This window comes from Ammospiza nelsoni, chromosome 22 (assembly GCF_027579445.1).
Source record: "Ammospiza nelsoni isolate bAmmNel1 chromosome 22, bAmmNel1.pri, whole genome shotgun sequence".
In the NCBI taxonomy this organism is placed as follows: Eukaryota; Metazoa; Chordata; class Aves; order Passeriformes; family Passerellidae; genus Ammospiza; species Ammospiza nelsoni.
The window spans coordinates 2952009-2979864 of NC_080654.1; the positions used below are offsets into that span (position 1 = coordinate 2952009).

A 27856-nucleotide genomic window follows, 5' to 3' on the forward strand; every position below is an offset into this window, starting at 1 on the left:
TTTGGGTTTTTTTTTTTTTTTTGACAAGGGAAAAGGGAGCAGCATCCTCATTCAGCCTTTGACATGCTGGTGGATTGGTGGGGTGGGGAGGAAATGTCCACATCAGTCTCTCCCCCATCAATCTGCCAAGTTTAAAGTCACTAAAACACAAAATAAACCCGCTCAGAGTGCCTGAATGGTCTTAGAATTTTTCAAAGTTAACACAGATGAAATCAAGGATGCCACTGGGGACCTGAAATTGAGCATTTAGCAGCTGACTAAATAAATAAATGTTTTGCTAATCCCAGTAGGTACTTGCCTCTGAACAGCGTATTAGCTTGTCCATATTTGCTCAAAATAAACTCATAAATCACAGTTAACAGGAGCGTATTTTTGGATGTGAATATGAAAATTTTGTGTTACTTTGTGTGTGTTAAAAATCTGGTCATTTTAAGAGCACCATTTCTTGAGCAAAATGAATATTGCTGCTTTCAAACCAGGGGGTTGGCAGTTTATGAGGGGCTTGCCCATGAATATGAATTATCGATGGGATTAGGGCTGGTGCTCCAAGGGAAGGGTTTTGGGTGTTGAGTGACCAAGGTTGACATGATTCCTGGGATCCTGAACTTGCCAGAAATGCCCAGGGAGTATTTTCCCTGAAGACTGTGCAGGATTTTCCAGTAGTGTTCAGCTTTAATGTTTCTGTAAAATTACAGCCATGCTTTAAAGTTCTGTAGGAATGGTTTAATGTCCATGTGTAGGGTGTCAGGCAGAAATAGATTCCATGTGAGCTGTTTATTTTTGTTTAGAACTCACAGTAAGAGTAATGTTTGCAACTCCTGTTAACCTGCCCCAAAGGAAGGGAAGGATGCAGATTTCCTTCCCTTGTTTCTCAGGGCTGGCATTAGGTGTGCAGGATTCCTGGCCTGAAATGTGCAGGATTTATGGCTGAGAAGTGCAAGATTCTCAGCCTGAAATGTGCAGGATTTCTGGCCTGAAATGTGTAGAATTCCTGGTCTGAGATGTGCAGGATTTCTGTCTGAGAGGTGCAGGATTTCCAGCCTGAGAGGATCAGGATTCCTGGCCTGAGATTTCTGCAGGATTTCTGCCCTCAGAGATACAAGATTTAAGGCCTGAGAGGTGCAGGGTTTAAGGCCTGAATTATTCAGGTTTTCTGGCTGAGACATGCAGGATTCCCAGCCTGAGAGGTGCAGGATTTAATGTCTGAGAGGTGCAGGGTTTAAGGCCTGAGATGTGCAGGATTCCCAGCCCAGGATGATCAGGATTCCTGGCCTGGGATGTGCAGGAGTCAAGGCCTCAGACATACAAGATTTAAGGTCTGAGAGATGCAGGATTCCCAACACGAGAGGTGCAGGATTTAAGGCCCAAATTGTGCAGGATTTCTGGATGAGAGGAGCAGGATTCCCAGCCTGAGAAGTGCAGGATTCCCAGCCAAGGAGGATCAGGATTCCTGGCCTGCGATGTCCAGGATTTCTGGCCTCAGAGATACAAGATTTAAGGTCTGAGATGTGCAGGATTCCCAACATGAAAGATGCAGGATTCCCAGCCTGAGATGAACAGGATTCCTGGACTGAAAGGTGCAGGATTTAACGCCTGAGAGGTGCAGGATTCCCAACATTAAAGATGCAGGATTCCTGGGCAGGGAGATGCAGGATTTATTGTCTGAGAGGTGCAGGATTCCTGGGCAGGGAGGAGCAGGTTTCCCATGGCACAGGGAGGGCACTGGAGCCCCAAGTGCCACCCCTGCCATGGCCCTGTGCCAGCAGCCACTGGGGATTGCCATCATCCCCCAGTCTGGAGACTCTCCAGTTGGCAGAAGGTGAAATTGCTGAGTGAAGTAATCAAAGATGTCTGACATTTAGAAGTGAAACGTGTTTGCACCTTATCATGTTTCCTCCCAACGGTGAGTCCCTGTGTTCTGGGAAGCTGTGGGCCTGCTGCCCATGAAAATGGACACATGAGAGGCTCAGCAGCAGCAAATCTTTTCTTTCTCCAGGGAGATGCCACAAAAAGTGCCCATTCTTCCCTTCAGGGATCTCTAGGGTCCCGGTTGGGTTTACTTTCCTTTTCCCCCTTGAGAATGGACTCAGGTATTTTTAAGTAGCATAAAACACAGCATCATTTTGAGGCAGAAGAGGGCATTTTCAACCAATCAAATAAATCTCAAAAACCTCAAATGGTGTTTGGGTTTCACTGTCCTTTTCCCAGTTGAGGGGTTTGGAAAGAAGCTCTGTGAGGGAGCTGGGGATGTTTAGCCTGGAGAAAAGGAGACTCAGGGGTGACTTTATCAATCTTACAACTCCTGAAAGGTGCCTGTGCTCAGGTGGGGTTGGGCTCTTTCTCCAGGAACTGACACAACCAGAGGACACAGCCTTAAGTTCCACCAAGGGAAATATAGGTTGGATATTAGGAAAAAGTTTTTCATGCAAAGGGTGATAAAGTTCAGGAATGGCTGCCCAGGGAGGTGGTGGAGTCACCATCCCTGGGTGTGTTTAACAAAGCCTGGGTGTGGCACTGGGTGCCAGGGTTTAGCTGAGGGGTTGGGGCTGGGTCGGACTCAATAAACTTGAAGGTCTCTCCAAACTGGTGATTCTGTGAATTCTGTGAATTTTATGAGCTGCTCCCTCCCTGCTCTGAGGCACCCAGAAACAGGAAAACCCCCAGGCCCCACAGCTGGCTCTCTGTTACCATCTCTGTCACCTCTCTGTGTCTCAGACCTGCCTCAGTGCCTGCTCTAGGTGTTCTGAAGCTCAGCCTGTGTCTCTTTGCCAGCCTGGAGCAGCACATGGTGATCCACACCGAGGAGAGGGAGTACAAGTGTGACCAGTGTCCCAAGGCTTTCAACTGGAAATCCAACCTGATTCGTCACCAAATGTCTCACGACAGTGGGAAACGGTTTGAATGTGAAAACTGTGTTAAGGTACAGTGAGAACATGGTCAGCTGGGGGATTCGCCTGGGGGAGGGTGCTGGGACCTGGATGTGCAGGACACAGTGTCCACGGGGGAATCACCTGGGGGTGCAGGACACAGTGTCCATGGGGGGATTCACCTGGGGGAGGGTGCTGGGATTTGGGGAAAAGGGTGCAGGATCCACAGTGTCCATTGTGGATTCACCTGGGGGAGGGTCCTGGGACCTGGGGGTAGAGGACACAGTGTCCATGGGGGGATTCACCTGGGACCAAGAACAGCCACAGAGCTGTTCAACCATGGGCACTCGAAGAGGTGCCACAGACCTATCCAACCATGAGCACCACACACCTGAGGAGGTGACACAGATTTGTCCAACCATGAGCACTCAAGGAGGTGCCACAGACATGTCCAACCATGAGCACCACACACTTGAGGAGATGCCACAGACCCATCAAACCATGTTCACCACACACTCAGGACTCAGGGAGTCCTGTCCAACCATGAACACTCGAAGAGGTGCCACAGACCTGTCCAACCATAAGCACCACACACTCAGGGAGGTGCCACAGACCTCTCCAACCATGAGCACCACACACTCGAGGAGGTGCCACAGACCTGTCCAACCATGAGCACTCAAAAAGGTGCCTTAGGCTTGTCCAGCCATGAGCACCACACACTCAGGGAGGTGCCACAGCCTGGCAGGGCACAAACAGAGCTCTTTCATATCTAGTTCTCCCCTGTCCACTCCGCGCTCCTCAAACCATGAGCAGCACTGAAAAAAACCCTAAAAAAAAAAGAAAAAAAAAATAAAAAACAAAAAAAAACCACTTTCCACATGCAGACTCCTCTCCTGGTGCTTTTCCCCCTCTCCTGAAGTTGTTTTTTTCCCCGCAGGTGTTTACGGACCCCAGCAACCTCCAGCGGCACATCCGCTCGCAGCACGTGGGCGCGCGGGCCCACGCCTGCCCCGACTGCGGCAAGACCTTCGCCACCTCCTCGGGCCTCAAGCAGCACAAGCACATCCACAGCACTGTCAAACCTTTCATATGTAAGTTGTCACGGCCATCACCAGCCTGTAATTGCAGGGATCCTGCAGGGGCCCCCCCAGCCCTCCCATCCCCGGCCGCTGTAATTTTATAGCTCGGAGTGCAAGATGAATTTTTTTCTCTTTTATTTTTTTTTTTTTTTTTTGCATGCTCCCCTGTTTTTTCAGTAAACATTCGTGGCAGTTTTTGACTTTCTTGACAAGTTAAAAGCTGAGTCTCTCAGCGGTCACAGCGATGCCATTTTCTCATATCTTTTCTTTCTCTCGTCTTTTTTTTTTTTTTTTGCCTTAATCGCTTTCGAATGTTCCTGTTGGTGACATAAATAAATAGCTGGCACAGCCTGATCGAAATGTTTTACAGGGGTGCCTCAAATCCTGGAGCCGTTGTAAAGAGCTTGGAATAATCACAGAGATGAGAAGGTGTTTTTTTCCAAAAAAGAAAGTTTTTTCTTCTTTATTTACTGCATGTTTCATCTAGATAAAGCTGGGAGCCAAATAAACAGCAGATGAACTGTGTCCTCAGCGCTCTCCTTGGTGGGATATTTCCAGAAGGGCATTTTCCCTGGAGAGCCACCCATCTCAGTCCTTGTCATTCCTAGGGCTGTATATTTTTTTTTTAATTGACACAGCACCCATTGGGTTTGGATAACTGTACAGGGAGGTGGATGGTGTCACAACAAAGCCCCAGGAACTTTAGGGATCACTTCCTGACACTTCAGAACACATTGCTCAGGCACGGGCCAGGATCTGGGTTTGATTCCAGGCTTTGATGTTACGGTAAGGAAGCCACTGAACCCACTCCTGCCTTTTTTCCCCTGTTGGAATAATGGGAACAGCATGGAGAAATATCCTGGGAGACTCATTTCATTAATGTCCCGAGGTAATCAGTGTCCTGAGATAATCAGCTGGGTGTCAGCAGAGGAAGAAGAAACGCTCCTCTCATTCATTTTGCTGCAGTCTTTCACTGGGCACATGAAAGGGATAATTTGACTCCCAGGATTGCTGCAGGGGGATGAGGGATTTCTCCTCATAATCTCCTCACTCTCACCTCATCAGAATTAGGGAGTTGTCAGAGCAAATCAGAGTGTGCAACAACTGCAGAGGGATCCTGCCTGGACAGATGTGTCAGGTTGTTTTGTCCATCAATGTGGAATCCATTAACAGCTTCAAATCCACACTGCAGGATTCACCAGGAAGTTCGTTCTTTTTTCTCCCTGTTTTTCCCTTTTTTATTCCCTGTTCAGTGGAAGAAAAAGGGTCTAAGCGCGTTGCTGTTTAATTTTTTACAATATTTTATTTGGCTTTCAAAAGACTCCAAACCTGTAGCTTTATAACTGCAGAAATCAGGAGGGCAAGAGAGACCGTTCCACGTGGAATTACTAAATCGTTGGATAACTGGAGATTTAACAGAAATTTTCCAGTTTTCCTCAGTTTAGAAGGCTGATGTGAGCTCTCAGAGCTCTAGCACTTCTCTTTATTGAAAAATGGAAGAATTCTGGAATCATGGAATGGTTACAGTTGGAAAAGCCCTCTGAGATCATCAAGTCCAACCCTTAACCCAGCACTGCTGTGCTCATCACTAAAGCACATTCCTAAGTGGTTTTTTGAACAATTTCAGGGATGGTGATAACTGATTCCCTTGGAAAAAAGAAAAAAAGCAGAGAATGTTGTATTTAAGAGACAATCATGGAAATAAAATTCAGCAGTGCTGAATTTTCATGTAAAATAAATTCAGTACTTCTTTTAAGAGCTCTGTTTGAATATTTTTAAAGAAAACTCTTTAAAATGGGGTAAAAAGGCCAAATAAACCTTTTCTTTGCAAGTAGCTGAAATAATACTTACAACAGCCATAAAACTCTGTGTATGCACTAAGAGCAGTTCAGGAGACCTGATCCGAGATTTTAAAGTTATTAGGATTGGCTCAATAATAATCTACATAATCCAAAAATTAGGATTGGCTCAAACATCCAAACTCTTGTGATGACTTTCTTGTCCTGTTTGTGTTTCCCTGCAGCTCTGGGCTGTGCCAGGGCCAAACAATTAAATACTCTGGGGACAAGACAGCCTGAATTTACAGTGCAGTTAGAAAGTAGAGCCTTCAGTGACACTCCTTTGGATTTTGGGGTGCCCATCTGAACTGAAATGTCAAATTCATTGAATTTTATCCACCTCTGCTTTGAATTTCAATTGGAATTTATTATGTTATTGTATTTTCTGAGCTGCTAGTGAAATACTCTCCCACCAATCATTCAATATCCAAGCACTGAAGTAAATCCTAAAGATTTAGGAGAAAATACAGGGGAAATCATGCTCACATGCACCTACCAGTAAAGCTGGGAGGAAGGAAGGAGCACTGCGCAGTCCCTGAGCTGTAGTGTCAGAACTTGGATTCATGTCCTTGCCTGTCCAAGCACAAACAATGTCCTTCCCCTGCTTTGTCTCAGTTTCCCTGCTCACAAAAGGGTGATAACAGCAATTCCCCGGGGGAAGGAGCGTGCTAACTCACCACCACGTTTATTCCCATGTTGAAAGAGGCACCAGATAATAAAAAAGTCACTGTGTTTTGATGTGTAGAAAAGTTTGGGGTGGGATTTCTGTCTCGCTTTGCCCTGTTTCTTCCACAGCAGCAAGTCTGGAGGTGAAAAAGGGGTCATAAAAATCCGTGTTTTGAAAGCTTGGTATTTACAGGTTGTTAGAGAAAATGCTGATGTGGCTTCAGTTAGTGGGGCAGGGGTGTTGGACTGATTTAAAGGATTAAAAAAAGAGATCCCAGTCCTGGCAGAAGCCAGGGCATTTATAGAGCATCCCCCTGCAGGGGTTGTGTACCACTGAGGGCATTAAGGAAGGGCAGGTTTGATTAAATGAGGCAAAGTTCTTCTCCCTCCAGCCCTCAGTGCTTCCTACCATGCTAGGACTAATAGGAAGCAGATGAGCTGGGATAAATAGATGTTATCATTAAAAATTAGGGCAAAGATGTTCTGAGGGGATTTGAGCATCTTCCCTCTGGATCTGGGCTGAGAGATTTCTTCAGCCTGGAGATCTCACAGCACCTTCCAGGACCTGCAGGGGCGACAGGGAAGATGGAGAGGGACTTTGGAGTGACAGGACAAGAGGGAAATGCATTCAAACTGAAATTTGAATTTAAGTTGGATATACAGAAGGATTCTTCCCTGTGAGGGTGGGCAGGCCCTGGCACAGGGTTCCCAGAGAAGTTGTGGCTGCCCCTGGATCCCTGGAAGTCTCCTAAGGCCAAGAGCAACCTGGGACAGTGGGAGGTGTCCCTGCCCATGGCAGTGGGTGGGATGAGATGGGCTTTATGCCCCTCCCAACCAAACCATGATAATCTCCCCTGAAAATTCCCCCAGACTTTGATCAGAGCTAGCACATCCCCTCAGATTTCTGTGAGTTGAGACCTTCTCTAGGACAGGCTTCATCCAAAGGGAGAGGCGGTGATGTTCCACTGCACTTCCGGGCGGAGAGATCCCACGGATGGGGCGGCGTGGGGACAGGCTGGTGAATCCCTGCTATTTTTTCCCGTTAATTCCATATGCCTTTTGTTGTTGGTTCCTGTTGACGCTTTAGGTGAGGTCTGTCACAAGTCCTACACGCAGTTCTCCAACCTGTGCCGCCACAAGCGGATGCACGCGGACTGCCGCACCCAGATCAAGTGCAAGGACTGTGGGCTTGACATGGGCTTTATGCTCCTCCCAACCAAACCACTCTGTGATTCCATGATAATCTTCCCTGAAAATTCCCCCAGACTTTGAGCAGAGTTAGCATATCCCCTCAGATTTCTGTGGATTGAGAGATTCTCCAGGATGGACTTTATTCAAAGGGAGAGGCGGTGATGTTCCACTGCTCTTCGGGGTTGGGAGATCCCAGGGATGGAGCAGATGGGGTGGTGTGGGGGCGGGCTGGTGAAATCCACAGCGAATCTCTGCTATTTTTTCCCGTTAATTTCATATGCCTTTTGTTGTTGGTTCCTGTTGACGCTTTAGGTGAGGTCTGTCACAAGTCCTACACGCAGTTCTCCAACCTGTGCCGCCACAAGCGGATGCACGCGGACTGCCGCACCCAGATCAAGTGCAAGGACTGCGGGCAGATGTTCAGCACTACCTCCTCCCTCAACAAGCACCGGCGCTTCTGCGAGGGCAAGAACCATTACAGCCCCGCCGGCATCTTCGCCCCCGGCCTCCCCCTCACGCCCACCTCCATCATGGACAAATCCAAGCCCTCTCCCAACCTCAACCACGCCAGCCTGGGCTTTAATGAGTATTTCCCGTCCCGTCCGCATCCTGGTGGGCTCCCGTTCTCGCCAGCACCTCCAGCATTCCCCGCCCTCACCCCGGGATTTCCTGGGATTTTTCCACCTTCTCTGTACCCCAGGCCCCCCTTGTTACCGCCCACGCAGCTGCTCAAAAGTCCCCTCAACCACACTCCGGACGCGAAGCTCCCCAGCCCCCTCGGGAACCCGGCGTTGCCCCTGATCTCCGCAGTGAGCAACAGCAACCAGGCTCCTTCAGGGGAGGAGAAATGTGAAAGCAGCCTGGAAAACTCCTACCTGGAGAAGCTAAAAGCCAGGAACAGTGACATGTCCGATGGCAGTGACTTTGAGGATGTCAATACGACCACGGGCACGGATCTGGACACCACGACCGGCACGGGCTCTGACCTGGACAGTGACGCGGAGAGTGACAGGGACAAAACGAAAGACAAGAGCAAACAAATGGAGACCAAGCCAGATTTTGTCAGCAGCTCGGTGTCTGCCAGTTCCACCAACACCACGAGCGAGATCCCTCTCTTCTATTCTCAGCATTCCTTCTTTCCTCCCCCCGAGGAGCACCTGCTGCCCACCACGGGCGCTGCCAATGACTCCATTAAAGCTATCGCCTCCATCGCAGAGAAGTATTTCGGGCCTGGCTTTATGGGCATGCAGGAGAAAAAGATGGGTTCGCTCCCGTATCATTCCATGTTCCCCTTCCAGTTCCTCCCCAATTTCCCCCACTCCCTCTACCCTTTTACGGAGCGGACCCTCAACCACAACTTGCTGGTCAAGGCAGAACCAAAGTCACCCAGGGACCTCCACAAAGTCGGTGGCACCAGCTCGGAGTCCCCCTTCGATCTCACCACGAAGCCAAAAGAGATTAAGCCAATCCTGCCGCCCCCCAAGGTCCTCCCAGCCCCGTCCTCAGGGGAGGAGCAGCCACTGGATCTGAGCATTGGCAACCGCATCCGAGCCAGCCAGAACGGAGGGAGAGAGCCACGGAAAAACCACATTTATGGGGAGAGGAAGCTGATGGCAAGTGACGTCTTACCTAAGATATCCCAGTCCCAGCTGCCTCAGCAGCCTTCCCTGCACTACGCTAAGCCATCGCCCTTTTTCATGGACCCCATCTACAGGTATTAACATACCCTGCCTTAAGCCCTTCCCTAACCAGCTCCTTTTCCAGCTGACACCACACCCTGAGGCAGGGGAGGATGCAGGCTGGTTGGGAAGAACAGTTGAGCATCTCCTGTTGTTGTTTGTACGTCTCCATACTTTGAATTTCCTGAATGGAAAGGCCTGAGTAATTGCAAGGAGCCCTCATAATCAGTGTGTAAAGAACACATCCTTATTTTGATAAAGAAGAAACTTGACCTATTTAAGGACTCTCCCACGAGCCATCGCTAAGATGGCACTTCTGCTGGAGAAATTCCAGAGGTTTGGTTCGATAAGAATGCAGAGTTCAGATTGCCTTGGAGCCCTGGGCTCTCATGGCTTGGGAATGAGTCAGGAGCCCTGGGAGCCTGGAAATGCAGCTCTCCCACTGACTGTCTTGAGGGCCTTTTGTGAGCCAGTTCACCTTTCTTCCTCCCTCCCTTTTCCTTTCTAATGCCATTTCTTGGGTTTTTTTCCAAGCTGCTGGTGCAGACCCAACCTGCCGAAACCTGTTACTCTTGGAGTAACAAGTACTGTGTAAACACATGGTAGCGTGTTACTACCCAGATCTCTCCCAGATAGATTTCTCACAGATTTATCTTTCTTGGGAGATAGCAAGGCCTTTCTGGTGTCACTTGAACAGATGGTTCTGAGGAGGGCCTGATGCGTTACGTCAGAATGAGCTGAGCATGGAAGGCGTGTGTAGAGCAGGCTGGGTGAAGTTATCCAAATGTCAGCTCAACTTCCAGAAGGAATCAGTTCAGGAGGAGGCAAAAAGGAAAGACTTTGGCCTCTTGTTGCTTGAGAGCTTTTTATAAAACCCGTTCCCAAAGGGAGCTATCATAATTTTGTGGTGAGGGTAACAGTAAATTTGTGTGTTACCCATTCAGGCATGGCCTTTGGATATGTTGGACATGGCACATTTAATTTTAGCAAAGTCCAGTGAAAGGCATATCCTGAACTGGTTTGATTTAGACATGAACACATCTAAATTAGACGTTACCATGTCTAAATACTCCACAGCATCCACCTGGATACATGTGCTTATCCTGGAGCACTCCTGGACTCAGTTCATGGAGGTGAATGCTTTGTCCCTGCATTTCTTGTGCTGAATGCCTGCTGATCCTTGCTGTGCCCAGCCTGCTGAGAGGTTTCTGGCTGTTCCCCTGCAGTATCTGCCTCATCCCTGGCACTGGAAAACCTCAGAGCCACCGTGGTGTGACGGTGGGATGGGCGCTCAGAGGTCTGCGAGCACCACGACAGCTCAGGGCTGATAACTGTGGGAAAAAGTGATGTCAGTGTCTGGCCAGGCCAAGGAGCTGTCGGCTGGGATGAGGATTAGTGAGCCCTCACTGCTGGCTAAATGAGTGTCTCTGGCTCTGCCAGCTTACGGGGGTGACGTGCCCACACTGTGCCATCTGAAATGGGGACACCTCAGGAGGTGCCGTGTCCTGCCTGGCACCCACCGTGGCCATCTCCTCCTGGAGATATCAGGCATGGTGCGAACAGTGCTCATAAAAATTACTCCTTGAGGGGGAAAGAAAATAATCAATAAATGGGATAGAAAGGCAAAAGAATCCTTGTAGGGTCCTGCCACCTCTGGGCATTCTCAGCAGGAATGCTGAAATAACAGGGCTTGGAAAAGCCGCTGCCAATTAAAACAGCGGCCTCGGGAAAACCATAAAGGCCCAGAAGACAGATGGAAGCGAAGGATGGGGGCATCGTTTGTTGCATTCCATGGGATGAACATAGTTTTAGTCATGTGTTAAAATAGAAAGTCAGTGGTGGCGTTGCTCGCGAATCAGACTTCTGATGTAATGAGCGAAACAGCCCAGCTTCCAAGTCCCAGATTGAAAAATATGGAAATATTTTGTTTCTAAACTTCCCTTTATCAGACTCTCTCACATCATTTGGCTCCTCCGTTTTTTTGGTTTTTTTTTCTCCCAAAGGCCACTTAAATCCTTGACATTTTCTCCTGGTGATATAATTTAATGCGGCCAGACAGTCTGAAATGGGGGCAGTTTTTAGCTCAGCCCGTGGGGGTGACGTTCTCAGGCACTGGGCTGAAACCATCAGCTTAATCCTCCAGGCGCTGCGGAATTCGGCTCTGACGGGGACGTTTGGACCTCGTGTTTCCATTCCTGGGGCTGGGAGATGGCAGAGATGGGGAAATGCTGTCAGTTCACCGGGTTTTACGCGCACGGAGCAGGCAGGGCTCTGCTGGGATCAGGGATGTTCCTTTATGGAGAGCAAAGCTGGGCTGGTCAGAGGGGCTCAGGGAGCAACTTTTTGCTTATTCTTTGGGTTTTTTGGCAACTCAGACCCGTAAAAGCACGTACCTTCCAAAGCCCCCTAATTCTGGCTGCGTTTCCAATCCAGCTCTTCACTTTTCCCTCTACCTAAGAAGAATTAAATGCAGATTAAGCACAGTTCGCTGACTGCACTCGGCAGGGCTCTTCTTTAAACTCTTTGGTAATTTGATCCACACACCAATCAGCTGAAATGCAGCAAAAATAATTTGCTCTCAATTTATGGTAGACTAATGTAGTTAAAAATCACTCTTACTCTTGGATTTCTGCTGCTTTAGCTGGATGGACTCAATTCCAACCGTTTAAAGATGCAGCTGTGTTTGTTGGAGTTACTTCCTCAACACTTTTTTTTCCCTTAGAGAACATCTCAGTTTGTCTTTTTTGTGATTCCACACCTCCATTTCCCTGTAAGTAGAATATTTTGTGTAAGCAATGCCAATATTTTCAAAAATAGGAGCCTCACTTTAGGGTCATTTCTGCATCTCAGATGCTTAAACACGAAATATTTGAGTGGGCCAAGGTGATATCAGAAGAACTCAGGTTTCTGAGCCACTTCAGAATTCTCCCACCAGTCCCTCACTTTTTAAATCGTTGTTCACATGGGCTTGCCAAAGAAACTCAATGCAAATTATGTCTCAGCTGCGAGGGAGGAAACAAATATGAAACACCTAATGATTTCAGCACGCTTGGGGCTGCAGAGTCTGGCCCAGTGTTAACTCTTCAGATAAATGCAAACTCTCAAAGACAATTTTATTTTTTTTTCCATGCGGGGGCTGCCTGCTGTGGACCCTAGAGCTTCTCCTGTTCAGACAGTTTTGCTCTAAATGCAAGGTTTTCCATGACCTTTCACAACAGCAGAGGTTTACAAACCACTGCAGAAGAGCAGGAGCAAAATGTTTTCTTAGTCATCAGCCTGAAGGCTTAAAAAAATTACTGCCCAAAGGAGGGGATTGGCGTTCATGTTATTTCCAGTGCTTTTTGTGGGGCAATTGTGCATCAGAATCAGTAGTGTCCAGGAGAAGGGGGTGTAAGACATTTGTGTGAGTAAGAGAATAACCCTGTGTGCAATTTCAGCCCAGTGTGGCTGTGTGGGGCTGCCTGTGGGGTATGTAACCCTCTGTGTTGTTGTCCAGCAGGGTGGAGAAGCGGAAGGTGACAGACCCCGTGGGTGCCCTCAAGGAGAAGTACCTGCGACCCTCCCCGCTGCTTTTTCACCCCCAGGTAAAAGCAGTGATGCTGTTGACGGGATGCTGGGGTGGAGCTGGTACACACTGGGACCATTGGGATCACTGGGATCAGGCTCCTCCTCATCCTAAGACCTGACTGGAAACTCCACTGTTCTCCACCAGTTCCTTCCAGACACATTTGAGGATGATGGCAGCTGTACCAGAAAAACAGGGATGAAGTTTGGGCAGCTCATAGGCTCTGCCAAACTCCACAGCTCACAATTCCTGCGTGTTTTTCCCTTTGGGAACACCTAGGGGTGTCATTTGCAGTGGTAGAAGGTGGAGAAGGACAGCCCAGCCCCAAGGCAGCAGCATTTTCCACCTTCCTGAATTTCCTACATCATGAGGAGCGCATGGCAGTGGGTTCAGCTGTGCGTGTCCCTCCTGCTATGCCCAGGCTGGGATCCCAGCTCCCTGCTCCTCATTGTGCTCTCCTTTATAGTCACAAGCATTGTTCTCCCCTGATAATGTTTCCCACCTTAGATAAATAACCTGCAGGTTTGTGAAATCTGGGTCCTGGTGGCTTTCACAGCTAAACTTAGTTCCCGCATTGTTTCACACCAGCCTCAGAGTTTGGTTAATAACTTCCCCCGATTTTTCCTTCATCCAGGCTGGATAATGGTGACAGGCTGGCCAGGAACATCCTGTGTTTGTGTGGCTTAGAATAGTGGGGATATCTGCCTGTAAAGAATCTGATAGCAGGGAGGAGCCAGCGTGGCAAAGCAACCCAAGGAGACGATGAGAAACATTCAGACCCCAAGCAGGAGCAAACTCTGGGTGGAAGGTTGTTAACATTGTTCCTGAAACCCTGACCACGTCCTCTTCCCATGGCAGTGGAAAGATCTGCAAGGTCTGGTTATCTCTAGCAGCTTATCACACAGAATAGCCTCAAATTCACAATCACTCCAGCCCAAAGCTTCCTGATAACTGATTTTTAATAATGATTTTTAATAAGGCGGGCGCTGTGCTCAGATCACTCGATCTGGAGAGGCGCCGTTCCCATGCTGAAGTCAATCAGGTATTTCAGACACAGCAAAGGAACATGGGGCAGTTTCCAGAATATGAGAGATTTGTACCACCAGATCTCTTCCAGCATTATCACAGAATCTCCAGTGTTAATATCCTGAGCTGGAAGGACCATCCAGTCCAACCTGTGCCCTGCACAGGACACCCCAACAATCCCACCCTGTGTCTGAGAGCTCTGGCAGCCTTGAGGCTGTGACAATTCCCTGGATCCAGCATTGCTAAGAATTCTGGATCCTGGATCTTTTCCTAAGAAATCACATTTTCAGGGTTCCTGCTTCTGCTTTCTTCATTAGGACCAACGGTGGAGTCACGTTGGTCCTAAACCATAAACCAACCAGTCAGAGTCACGTTCTACCCAGGCTTTTCTCACTCCTAACATGAGTCTGGTCTCAGCCTTTTCCTCTGTGAGTAATCCCCAGCTCTCTCAGAGTGCCCTCACCGGGATGTGATGAAGCCAGAAGATGTGATAAAAGCGTTCAGGAGAGGTTTCCTCTCTCAAAATGAATTTTAGGCAGCTCTTATTTCTTAGCCAGTCGTTGGCAGAAGTTCCTTTGCTCCCTGGGAGCTTTCCTACATTGTCTATTCCAAATGAAACTCTGGACAACATAAATAACCCGTGTAACTTTTTGATAACTTAATGGAAAGCCTTTCCTCACCTGTTAAGTTTCTTTTCTTCCCCCTTTCTGTTTTATTATAACCAGGCAGTTGTTCTCTAAATAGCAAAGTGCCTTTGCCACTAGAGAGGCCATGGCCAGTGTTTAGAATTTTAAAACCAGCCTACGGCTCTCAAGCCAGCAAATATCTCTGACTAAGTGCCTAAAGAACAGGGCACAACAAAGGAGAGCTCCAGGTACCTGGGTGAAGGGCTGAGAGCTCGGCTCTGAAAGGTCCGGAGAGCTTTTTAACGTGATGGTTTTGTTGCATGACTGGCAGCTGGGGCAGAGCTGGTGCCGTAAATGATCAAGTAACCTTTTCAAGTGGCTGGTGCTAAGTATTACTTACTATTTATCATGGGCTGGGAGCCTCCAGCTAAGGGGCTGTGGATCTATTATCGAGAAATGGGGGTTACTACTCCTCTTTTTTAACAGCTTATGAATGCTTGTCAGCCCTCACAATGTCTTCAGGGGTGATTAAGCCAACTTTTTTTTTCACAGCCATATATTTTTAAACAATATCTTGGCTCTCTTCTCCCTCTGCTCCCCCCCTCCCCCCCCAACCCTTTTAAAGCCCAGTTTAATAAAGTGTAAACGTGCAAAAGGTCAGCCCTTCCTGTACAATCGAGCATCTCGGGGTGATGTATGGCTTCCTACTGCCTTCCGCTCCTCGCTGCTGCCCCGGCTGCCTCCGCCTGTCCCACTGATGTCAGCGCGGCCAGGAGGCAGCTTTATTGCTGCCTTGTTTGTTTTAGCCCTCTCTTCTGCCCCTGGTATCTCCAGAGTGCTCTCAGGAGTGCACAGAGCTGGACGTCGGAGGAGCCGGCGGCGGCGGCCGAGCGGCGCTGCTCTCTCGGACTTGGATTTCCTGTTGCGCTGTAATGAAAGTAAAAGTGCTGTTCTTCAGGCAGGATTTTTATGCAGATTCATTTTTTACTTTTTTGCACATGGCCCAGCTTCATTCTTTCCTTTTCTGCTTTATCCTTCTGCTGTATCTCCAGGGTTTTCCCTTTCTCCCTCTTTCTGGTGTCGTGTTTAATCTCGTGTCTGTGAGAACAAGGCCAAGTCACACAAACTGAATCTGAGCAAGCATCCAGGGTCATTCTGCGAGCTCCAGGCCTGCATGCCAGCTGCTCCCACCCCAAAGGGATGTGTAGGATGTGTAGGTGCTGCCCCTCCTGCCCGTAACTCACCCAGCCGTCGCTCACATCCAGTGGTTTGGCTGGAGCTCCCTTTGACTCCAGGAAACTCAGCAACCTCCCACCCATCCTTCCATCACCTTTAGGAGGTGCTGAACCTTTCCTAGCCATAATTAAAGTGTTGGCCTCTTCACCAGCAAGCTCCCTGTGGATCCACTCCATCCTGAGCCTGATCCCAACTCCTCCTCTTCCCCTCTTCACCCCTTCCACCTCTCCTCTCCTCTCTCAGCTCCCTGAGCAGCCATCACACATCCTTCCCACTCCACTCTGGCCAGGATTCTTCTGCTTTGGGCCCAAAACTTGCCTGTTCCACCTTTCCTGGGTTTGTGTCCCTGCCTCCCCACCCACCCCTCACTGCCCTGTCCTTCTGAGCCCTCTGGATGCTGTAGGAGAAATTAGAACTCCCAAGACTTTGGTACTGAGTTCTACCTCAGGGTCTCTGACCATTGTGTTTAGTTTCAGAATTTTCCCAGTAAAAATTTCAGTGGAGTTCCTGATAAAAAATTGGTGTCTTAGGTGTATTCTGAGGTAATTTTTGAAAGTGAGCACATGCACACTGCAGAAAGTGAACAAGTGCTCATTTCTGGACCTAAATGCCTGGCTTTGCCAGTTGTGCCTTTCCTGCTTTCTCCATGACCAATACACTACTCCCGTCATTCCTGGCTGGATCCAGTGGCTCCATTTCCCACCGTGCCTCCAACTTCCAAGACAGCCAACACCAGCAGGAGGCTTTGCCCAACCAAAACCGGCGTTTTGTGCATCAGATCTTGCCCTTCCCAGGGATTCCTCTGAGAGCAGCTATCTCCTTGTCCTTGCAGATGTCAGCCATCGAGACGATGACAGAGAAACTGGAGAGCTTTGCAGCCATGAAAGCCGACTCTGGTTCATCCCTGCAGCCCCTTCCCCACCACCCCTTCAACTTCAGATCGCCGCCGCCAACGCTCTCCGACCCCATCCTGCGCAAGGGCAAGGAGCGCTACACCTGCAGGTGAGCCGGGCACCCCACGGCGTCCACACTGACCCCCAGGGCATGGAAACACCCCAGGGATGTGGGAATAGCCCAGGATGTGCCAGCCCAGCTGGGCACTGGGCACCAGCAGGGAGTGGAGCAGCTCCGCGCCGACATCTCCGCCAGGAGCGGCGGAATTAGAGCAGAGCTGGGATGACTAATTCCCTCTGAAATAGCTTGTTTTGTCTGGTAGGAAATCAGTGTCTTCTGTTTGCTTTGTAATTTTTAATAACCTTGGGAGCAGATCTGGAGATTCTCAAGCAAGCCCAGCTCCCCAGGCCAAGTCTCTGGCGTGCAGCGGCGAGCGCCGCCGTTCCCAATGCCAGTCCCGGGTATAGCCAACCTCAGCTGTGGAAAAATGATTGAATTTTTAAAAATGGCATGCAGGAAACAAATTTTCAAACTGTTCTATCCACAGAACTCCTCACGTACCCATCCAGCTCCAAATTTAAGCAGATCAATTTAATAATAAATTAAATACCTCTGTCTCCTGTCGCAGTTTTATGCAGTTTCAAAGTTCTCATGGTGGCTCCTGCTGAGGGGACTTTTTTGGGTGCAAAAAGTGGGTACAAACTTTGGTTGATGTGTCTCTTATGTTCAATTTTGCCACAAGAGCTACAGGCTCGGATTTCAGTTGAGTATTTAGAAATTTGAGGTTTCTATTTACAAAAGGGACTAAACTTAAATTTTAGATGCACATTCACAAGTTAACATTTGGATTTTCGTTGCTGGGGAGCACTCACATTAACTGCTCATCTTCAGGACAGCTGAAAGTCTCTGAATTAAGGAAAGTCTGTCATGGTTTCCTCCTACAAAAGGAGTTGTTATTTCCCAATTAGTGTTTTTATTTATACCTTTTTGATTTTACTGTGAGCTGGATTCATGGGGGAACACAATTCCTTCCTTTATTAATTTCCTACATCTGCATTTCCTCGCTCTAAGCAGCTGTCAGCCTTCTAACCCATAGTGCTGCAGCCTTTATCCAGAGAAAATTCTGTGAATTCCAAGGATGAAAGAGCAGATTCTGTTTGATGAGCACATCAACAGGGCTATAAAGGAGATGCAGAAACATCTCAAGTGCCAATCTGCCCAGGCAATGATTAAACCCTCTGTTCCCTGATGCAGGAATGCTGTAGTTAAACCCTGCCTTCAAGTGCCTTGTCCACACTTCCTTTGAACACTTCCAGGGATAGTGATTCCACCACCTCCCTGGGTATCCCATTCCAAAGTCCGACAAGCTTTTCTGTGAAAAAAAAAAAAAAATCCCAATTATCCAATCTAAACCTCCTCTGGTGCAACTTGGGGCTGTTTCCTATTGTCCTGTCCCCATTCTGTGGGAGCAGAGCCTGACCCCATGTGGCTGCACCCTCCTGTCAGGGAGCTGTAGGAGTGAGAATGTTCTTCCTGAGCTTCCTTCTCTCCAGGCTGAGCCCTCCCAGCTCCCTCAGCTGCTCCTGGTGCTCTGTAACCCTGTGACCCTGGGCTGGGAGATGTGCCCTCCCCGTCAGGGATGAGCTCATGTGGGCACACAAAGGGATTTTTGGGAGGGGTGTCAGAATGAGCGGCGCAGGTGGTGTTGTGGCATCTTTCACAGTTCTATTTCCCCAAAATACCCATTCTTATTTCCAAGGCCACCCTTTAAAACTTGTCTCTAGCTCCATTTCTCTCTCAGCAACATCTGTCCCATCCCATGGCATTGCTAAATCAGCATTTCTTATCTCAAGGTTTGCACACTGTGTGAGCCTTCTGTCAGGTTTGGAGAATTCCCTACAAATCCATTTCCCACAGCATCCTTGGGCTCTCCTGATGGTTTCCTTTGGTTCTCCTGATGGTTTCCTTTGGTTCTCTGTGATGGTGTTCACAGGGGTTCGAGGATGAGGGAAGAGACAAGGAACTGACACCATGTTTCAGAAGGCTTGATTTATTATTTTAGGATATATATTACATTAAAACTATACTAAAAGAATAGAAGAAAGGATTTCATCAGAAGTCTAGCAGGAATAGAATAGGAAAGAATAATAACAAAGGCTTGTGGCTTGGCTCTCTGTCTGAGCCAGCTGACTGTGATTGGCCATTAATTAGAAACAACCACATGAGACCAATCAAAGATCCACCTGTTGCATTCCACACAGCAGATAACCATTGTTTACATTTTGTTCCTGAGGCTTCTCAGCTTCTCAGGAGGAAAAATCCTAAGGAAAGGATTTTTCATAAAAAGATGCTTGCGACAGTTCTCCTGATGGATTCCTTTGCTTCTCCTGATGGATTCCTTGTTTCTCCTGATGGTTTCCTTTGCTTCTCCTGATGGTTTCCTTTGCTTCTCCTGATGGTTTCCTTTGGTTTTCCCTCTCCAGGTACTGTGGCAAGATCTTCCCACGCTCAGCCAACCTGACGAGGCACCTGCGGACACACACTGGGGAGCAGCCTTACAGGTGATGTTGTCCCCCATAAAAAAATCTCCTTTCCCAAACACTCCTCACTCACCACTCTGGTATTTTTCCCCCCCCTCTCCTCTACAAAGCTGTGCCAGCAGAATACCACAGGCCTGGAGCATTACACAGAGTGATTCATAGGGTTGTATATTATGTGTACCAGCCAAAAATAATCAGGCTTGGCAGCTCGAAGATAGACACTTAACTTATATTTAGATGTATGCTGGCAAATGAGGGCTCTGATTTGCAGTGTTGTTTCACACTCACGTTAACCATTCATCTCAAGGACAGCTGAAGGTGCTGAATGGCTCTGAAATTCAGGCTGGTTTGAAGGGCTTGCCAGGACCTTCACTGCTGGAGCTAGCTGGGGTTTTGGTTTTTATTTTCTTTTCTTAATGCACATCAGAGGTGCCTGGAGTAGGGGATCAAAAAAACAAAGGCTTGAGTTTGATTCTTGATGGTCATTGATTAAATTTTTTTGATTTTCTTTTTTTTTTGGAGGGCTATGAAGTCACTCAAACTTCTACTTAAGAAGTCTAATTATGTCTAAAGTAGGAATTAATAGCACATGAACAGCATGCTATTGATTCCTACTTTAACATAATATACACTAGGCGAATTCTTTTTATAAAGAGAAAATGCAACATGCAAAAACGTGCTGATTTACCTGCCATAAAACAGAATTTTGGTAGTTTCTGAGATTAAATCATGGAGTTTAAAGGGAGAGCTGGAAGGAGGGGATTCACACAGTCTCACACGTTTGTGAGTGTTTAAGGTAGAAAGCTGAGCTGTTTTCTGTTAGCTGGGGACAAGGTGATGTGATTGTGGTGCTTTAGTGTCCACAAGAACAGCATCCCAGCCCAGTGGCTCCTGCCCAAGTCAGGGCTTTAAATCTGAATAAAACTCACAAGAAAATATATGTAATATGTGTGCCTAGGTATATAAATAACTATTTCTCATGGAAATCTTTGCCCCCAGCATTTTCTCCCAGCGAGTTGCAAGTAGTTTTAAAAAAATCGAGGGAAAAAAAAATGCCTTTTTTGTTAGAATGAAGTCCAGAAATGAGCAAACCTGAAGGAATGATGAATTGAGAGCTTGCTGCAAATCAAGCCTTGTGTTTGCCACGATGTGAGGGAGTGTTTTGCAGGTTGTCAAACAATGGTAACAATTCCATTTCGTTTTGGGTAGCTGATATTGCAGCGTTTCATACACAGCCATAAGTTCACAACAAAGCAAATGGAGCAGTTATTAAATAAAGAGAAACACAAATTTATGAGCAGCAAAAGGCCATGTGGTCAAATACATCACATTTTTATGCTCAGTTTAACCTAAGAATTGACTCTCCCACATTGTAATCCCCGCTACGCTGAGAATCACGTTTATTTTCCATCCAGCATTTTTAGTGTAGACATTAGGTAAATTAAAAATCCACCACCCCCCCCCCAAAGCCCCCCCAAAGCAGACATATATTTTGGATTATACCCCTGCTGTGATGTTTGGGGTTGTGTCATTTGATATGCCTGTGTGTTCCCTGTCCACTGCAACCCTCGCTCCTGATTATTCCGAGATCCTTAGTTCGGTTTTCTTCCAAAAAAGGAGACTTGCAACTTAACAAAGGTTAGGAAAATAAAGATTTATTTGATCTGGTCTTCTCCCAGCAAATAGCCTGTGTGGGTTTTTTAGAGGTCTGACTCCTGGACAATGTTGAATTCTAACAGCACTCCGGAGAGCAGGGGCTGCGTTCGCAGACGAGCTTTAATTATCATTGATTTGCTTTTCCTCTCACAGAACTGAGATTTGCAGCTTTGGCAGCCAGGCTTGTTTGGAGAGCTTGGTTTTTAAGTGCTGACTTCAGGCAGGTACAAGGAGGTTGCTGATTTCTCGGCGTTTTACTGTTGTCTCCTTTGCAACTTCGTTTTTGATTGTTTAATTATTTTTTCTACCCTATAAAAATATTTTTATATACAATAATTTAAGTATTAATCCAAATATTAATTACTTTGTTCTTAAAGACTACGGGCTAGAAAATAAAGGCTTGGATTTGATTCCAGATGGTCACTGATGAAATTTTTTGGAGTTTATTTGGGGTACTATGAAGTCACTCAAACTTCTACTTAAGTGTAATTATGTATAAAGTAGGAATTAATAGCACATTAGCAATAATGAGGCAAATTCTTTTTACAAAGAAAAAATTCAACATGTTCTCTGAAGAGTGAGAAATACCTGGTGATGCACTTCCTAAAAATCAAATTATTGGAAAACACTCCAAGCCCCTGTGCCATACAGTGAAATTCAACATGTTTCTTTCCACTCTTTTTTTTATTTTTCTGCACCAAACCTGAAATTCTGGACTATGTATTTCAGAATTCAGAATAAAAAGGCCCTTGGAGGCTTTGTGTCCTGTTATCTGCAATAAGCTGGAACTCAGAGCCACAGCTGACATCCACCATGTCATTTAAATTACACACAGTTCAATAAATATTGAAGATATTTCTCATTTTCTGGTATTCAAAATGCAGTTTGAGCTCACCCTGCTATAAATGCACTTGAGGCTGAGGAGTCACTCAGAGGGAGAGTTGCTATTCATGTGGGGTTTTTTGGTGTTTTTTTTTGTTTTTTCCTGCAATTCTGCCTCTCCAGCTCACACCGATCACTGCAAAACCTCACGAGAGTGACTCGGGTAATGCTCCCCACATTCCCAGGCTTTGCTTTGTCCCAGGTACCCGAGCTCCTGCAGCTCCCAGGATTTCCTGTCCGAGCTCCGCAGCTCCAGCCCTGTCCCTCCCTCCCTCTTTGGATGTTTTCAGCTGATAAGGGAGAGGCTTTGTGGGGCTGTTTGCAGAGCAAACACCGCTGCCTTCGAGTTTTATTCTTCTCCTCCCTCGCCATTCACCTCTTTCCCTCAATTTCAGCTGGTTCCTCTGCCTGGGCCATTTATTTAGATGAAAACCAGCAGAGCTCCCAGCACTGACCCCTCTGGGACCACAAATAACGCCAGACATCTCCCTCATCCCTTTGCATTCCCTGCTCCTTCCCTGTGCCCCTCTGGTTCCTATTTTTTTAACAAGCTCTTTATCCCTCCCCATTCCCGACCCTGCATCCACATAGCTCATGGTTAGGGCCAGGACCTGTCGCAGGGAACTTTTCAAAGGCTTCCTGAACATCTAAATAAAATGGATGTGGAGGAGGCCAGGTCGTTCCTTGCCTTGATTTGCTTTTAAATGTCTGGAGCTGCTCCTGGCAGGGACAGCCAGGCTGGGAATATGGGTTATGCTCGTGCCCACTGTGGCAGGTATTCCCTGTGCCAGGCATTGGGATTCACAAAAAAAGGGTTTTTTAGGAGCTGGTGAGGACAGGCAGGGAGAGAAAACCCCTGGCATCATCCAGGATGAGAAGGGAGCTCCTGGTCTGAGCTGGATAAAACCACTCAAGGATGAGAAGGGAGCTCCTGATTTAAGCTGAAAATCTCATGGAAATCTCATGGAAATATCAGGAATATTGGGATATTGGCAGGTTTGGATATTGCATTTTGCTGGAGTGCTGAACAGGAATCTGAGAGCAAATTCCTTGGTGCTGGAAATCCGTGTTTCCCTCTCTGTACAGATTGTTCTTGATAAATCTCGGTGTGATTGTTCTTGCTGATGTTCAAATACCTCCTTGTTTTCTAGAGTTGTTTGGGGGGTTTTGAAAAAAAAAAAAAAAAGAGAAAATTAAATACTTTCAGAGTCTGGAAATGCTGCGGTTTAAAAATTTTGCTCTCTGCCTTGCTTAATCCTAATAAAGGCCCATTATTTGAAATATCTTTATTCTTGTTGGAGATTTAGCAGTGGGAAATTCGGAGGTGGACATGGAATCCATAAACATCCAGCAAGAGAGAGAGAGTGTTTCATAAATGTATCCCCTCTTTTTCCAAAAATAATATCGATTTATTTTTAGAGAACGAGTAAAAATCCCAGCTGGAGCACATCTGGAAAATGGGGGGTGTGTGTTTCACAGCAGGGATCTTTCCCCCTCCACTGTTGTGTCTGTAGGGAGAAATCCCATGTCCTCTGTGTCATCCAGCTCCATCCTTGAGTGAGGCAGGCGTGGGGTGAGTCTGTGCACATCAGGAGCTGCTGATACTCCCAAAATCTCCATCTCCATGTCCTGGAGTGCTGGGAGGGCTCTGGCACAGGCTGCCCCATCCCTGGGAGTGTCCAAGACCAGTTTGGAGCCACCTGGGATAGTGGAAGGTGTCCCTGACCATGGCAGGGGTGGCACTGGATGGGGTTTAGAATCCCAAAACCATTCTGGAATTCCAGGATTTCCATGGAAGAGTAGCTCAGCTCCGTGGGGCAGATGTTGCTGTGGGTTAGAAGAGCTCAGAGTGGATTTATTCAGGAATAAATCCAGAATCTGGAGCCGGTTGGAATGGGTTCTTTCTGGGATTACAAGGGTTTGGGAAGAGCCGAAATTTTGGAAGCACCCCGGATTTGTGGCGGAGACAGATTCTGCTGCTCGTGGGTTTTGGAAGCAGAGCCGTGGGGCGGCAGCTTTGCTGCGGCACAAGTGACAGGCTCAAAGGGAGATGGAACGAGGGATTCGGGCAGGAATGAGGCTTTCAGGAGTTTTAGACCCAAACTCTCCAGCGCAGCTCGGAGCTGCCACCTTCAGTCCATCAGCGGCTCCGAACCCTCACACCACCAACCTGAGCAATTCCCATTTATTTGGAGGCAATCTAAACTCCAAAATTCCCAATTCCCATTTATTTGGAGGGAATCTAAACCCAAAAATTCCCAATTCCCATTTATTTGGAGGGAATCTAAACCCCAAAAAAGGGGGGTGGTGACTTTGAACAAGCCCCCAGCCCATCTGCCGTGGGTCCTGCAGAGGTTGAGCTCAGAGAGGGAACATCTCTCAGCACCCTGAACATCCTGGCTTGGCTCCTTGCATTCATCACAAACCAGATATTCACTCCTAGGAGTAAATCTTACCCTGTTTGGAAAGGATGGTGGATTTCTTTGCTATAAGAATAATAATAATTGCCTTTAAATCCATGCTGAAATCCCTGCATGTGCAGTACCACAAGGAATTTCACAAATAAAGCCAGAATTTTCTGTGTGTCCAGCTAACTGTCATGCAGGGATTTGCCAGTTAATAACTATTTTATACATTTCACCTCCCTTCTTTCTTCTTCTGTCTTCCTTGTCCTCCCTCCTCAGCCATATTTCACCTGATTCCTCTCAAAAAAAAGTGGAAGGAATAAATCCACCTCTCTCATTCCTACATCCATGCATGGAAAAGTAATTATTGTGTCTCGAGCTCGTATTTGTTTGGATGACTCACTTCCTAATTAATCCTAATCCTTTCTTTGTTCTCCTTGAGTAACAATAATATCAGATTTGTCTGGGATGATTAATGCTTTGTGCTTCCTTCAGCACAATCTTTATTCCTGAGTAAAGATTTATAGACCAGCATTTCCTGGGGTTTTGATAGTCAGATTTTCTCCTTTTTTTTTTTTTTTTTTGTTTTGTTTTGTTTTTTGGGTTTTTTCTTCATGTTGCACCCTTTGCTGTTGTTTTCCAGGTGTAAATACTGTGACAGGTCATTCAGCATTTCCTCCAACCTGCAGAGGCACGTCAGGAACATCCACAACAAGGAGAAGCCATTCAAGTGCCACCTGTGCAACAGGTGCTTCGGGCAGCAGACCAACCTCGACAGGCACCTGAAGAAGCACGAGCATGAAAATGTTCCAGGTAGGAAAACACTCTGGAGAGAGGAGACTCCATGGTCTTGGCCCTTGGGAAGCCTTGCTGGAATGCGCTGTCCCCCAAGGATGAGTTTGTAGGGTTTTTGTAGGGTTTTTTTGGAAGTTCGAGAAGATAAATAGGTTTTGTTTTGCACAATTGTGTGCATTGTCCATAAATGTGAAATATCATCTGTATTTTGGTCTGGAAAATACAATCTTCCTTTGGGATCTTTGATAGAACGTTCCAAGTAGGGAAACACTCTGGGAATCTCTGAAGAGAGGAGACTCCATGGGCTTGGCCCTTGGGAACTCCTACTGGAATGCACTGTCCCCCCAAGGATGAGTTTGTAGGTTTTTTTTGGAAGTTCAAGAAGATAAAGAGGCTTTGACATAAAAAAATGAAAGGAATGAATTGCTGTGATTAAGTGATTTCGCAGTATGGGTAAAAAAATATATTATGGAAAATTTATAGGCAAACAGCTCTGCAATGGTTGTTAAATTGTGTGTATTGTCCATAAATGCTAAACATCACCTGTATTTTGGTCTGGAAAACAAAATTTTCCTTTGGGATCTTTGCTCCATGACTTTCCTCTTGAGTATTAAACCATCAATATAAAGTGAGAAGGCGGTTGAGAACATTCTTAATTTGTTTCCTCATAACTCCTGTTGTCTCTCCTGCCCCACAGTGAGCCAGCACTCCGGAGTCATCACCAACCACCTTGGGACCAGCGCCTCCTCCCCCAACTCGGAATCAGACAACCATGCACTTTTAGATGAAAAAGAGGATTCCTATTTCTCAGAAATCAGAAATTTTATTGCCAACAGCGAGATGAATCAAGCATCAGCTTTAGCAGATAAAAGGTAGGCAAGGAAATAAAATTATTATATATAATTATATATATTTAAATTGTTGAGGATAGAGCCCAGAGAAGGAAGAAAGCTGCTTGTTTCACAAATGTTAATTTTAAGAGATGAAAAAACAGTGTTTAAATCAATTTTTGTAGTTCAAAAAGCCTTGGGGTTGGCGCATTCTCAACGTGCTCATTGGCCCTTAGGAACAGTGAAGGGTGATTTTTAAATGCCTGAAGCACATTGGTTTTCTTCTTTGTTATATTTTAAATAATATGTATGTGTATATAAATGTATGTATATAAATGTCTCTGTGTTCATACCTATGTATAACATTATCAAAGTTTTTCATTACAGTGAGAATATTTGACATAAACATTTGTCATCTTTTTCCTTTTCCTTCCTTCCTTCCTTCCTTCCTTCCTTCCTTCCTTCCTTCCTTCCTTCCTTCCTTCCTTCCTTCCTTCCTTCCTTCCTTCCTTCCTTCCTTCCTTCCTTCCTTCCTTCCTTCCTTCCTTCCTTCCTTCCTTCCTTCCTTCCTTCCTTCCTTCCTTCCTTCCTTCCTTCTTTTTCCTTCTTTTTCCTTCTTTTTCCTTCTTTTTCCTTCTTTCTTCTTTCTCCTCCCTGCCCTTCAACCAACCATTTCAGGCCAGAAATCCAGGATATTGATGGCAATTCCCAGTGCCACAGACTGGCAAACGAGAAGGCAGAAGATGTGGACGATGAGGACGAAGAACTGGAAGAGGAAGATGATGACAGCCTGACTGGGAAGTCCCAGGACGAGACGGCGTCGCCCACAGCGGAGCCGCGGGGAGCGTTCGAGGATGAGGAGGATGAGGAGCCCACGTCTCTCACCATGAGCTTTGACCACACCCGAAGGTGAGGGGGCCATTCCCGGGGGGCTCAGACCCCTGCCCGTGTCTGTGGTGCATCGTGAGTGCTGTGGGTTTGTTCTCCAAGCCATGCCATAACTCTGGTTGGATCCAAACCTTCACTCCAGATTCCATTTCATCATTTTGGGGAGGGACTCAAGACAAGTGGACTGCAAGGAGAGGCTGAGATGATATCCAAGGCTTGAGGAGTCTAAACAGGAGAGCAGACACAAAACCCAGAGTTTTCAGGGTGCCACAGCTCAGCAGATGTCATTTTTATCTCCAAAACTGATCAGGGCAAGGGAAGAGGTGTCAGTGCAATGCCTTTTGTGCTGTTATGGCCCTTTGAGTTGGAGAAAAATATTCTTGGAGCTCTGGCAAAAAGGGGATTCTGCCCCTCTGCCCTGCCCAGGTGAGACCCCACCTGCAGAGCTGCCTCCAGCCCTGGGGTCCCAGCACAGGGAGGACCTGGAGCTGCTGCAGAGAACCCAGAGGAGGTCCCAGGGTGACCAGAGAGATGGAGCAGCTCTGCTGGCAGGAAAGGCTGAGGGAACTGGGATTGTTCAGCCTGGAGGAGAGAAGGCTCTGAGGTTCCAGTGCCTGAAGGAAGCTGCTGGAAATATGAAGGGAGACTCTTTCCAGGGGCCTGGAGTGACAGGACAAGGGAGGATGGATTTACACTGAAAGAGGAGAGATACAGGTTTGATCTTCAAGGGAAATCCTTCCCTGTGAGGGTGCTGAGGCCTGACACAGGGTGCCCAGAGCAGCACCCTGGAAGTGTCCAAGGCCAGGCTGGACAGGGTTGAGAGCAGCCTGGGCCAGCCCATGGCAGAGGGTGAAATGAGACAATCTTTAAGGTCCCTCCCAACCCAAACCAGATCCCATTATTCTATAAAAATTGAAGGATTTTTGCCCCAAGATCAAGCCATGTCTTTACACCATCAAAATGAAAGATTGCTGCACACAGCACAGGCTCAGCTCTCTTTTTGCTGCAGCTTGCCCCAATTTCTGGGGGTATTCCCAGCACAAGCCACACAACACCAAGTGATACCTCACCCAGCTTAAGAGCACTGCTGGTTTTGGTGCAGACCTGTCACTGAAGGCTAATTAGTTACTTTATTATTCTATATTGTTCTATATTATATTACATTACATCTGAACTAATCTGCCAAGCACTCC

At 47.1% G+C, this 27856-nt stretch overlaps 1 protein-coding gene across 1 annotated transcript in view; it reads left to right on the forward strand.

The window, feature by feature from the left end:
• PRDM16 (PR/SET domain 16) overlaps positions 1-27856 on the forward strand; it is a 300139-nt gene that overhangs the window by 267696 nt on the left and 4587 nt on the right. Inside the window, exons 7-15 of the mRNA XM_059487466.1 lie at positions 2773-2920; positions 3805-3958; positions 7954-9355; positions 12817-12904; positions 16606-16775; positions 19151-19228; positions 24794-24963; positions 25643-25817; positions 26454-26684. Coding sequence (XP_059343449.1) covers positions 2773-2920; positions 3805-3958; positions 7954-9355; positions 12817-12904; positions 16606-16775; positions 19151-19228; positions 24794-24963; positions 25643-25817; positions 26454-26684 — 2616 coding nt within the window. The remainder of the gene's footprint in view (positions 1-2772; positions 2921-3804; positions 3959-7953; positions 9356-12816; positions 12905-16605; positions 16776-19150; positions 19229-24793; positions 24964-25642; positions 25818-26453; positions 26685-27856) is intronic.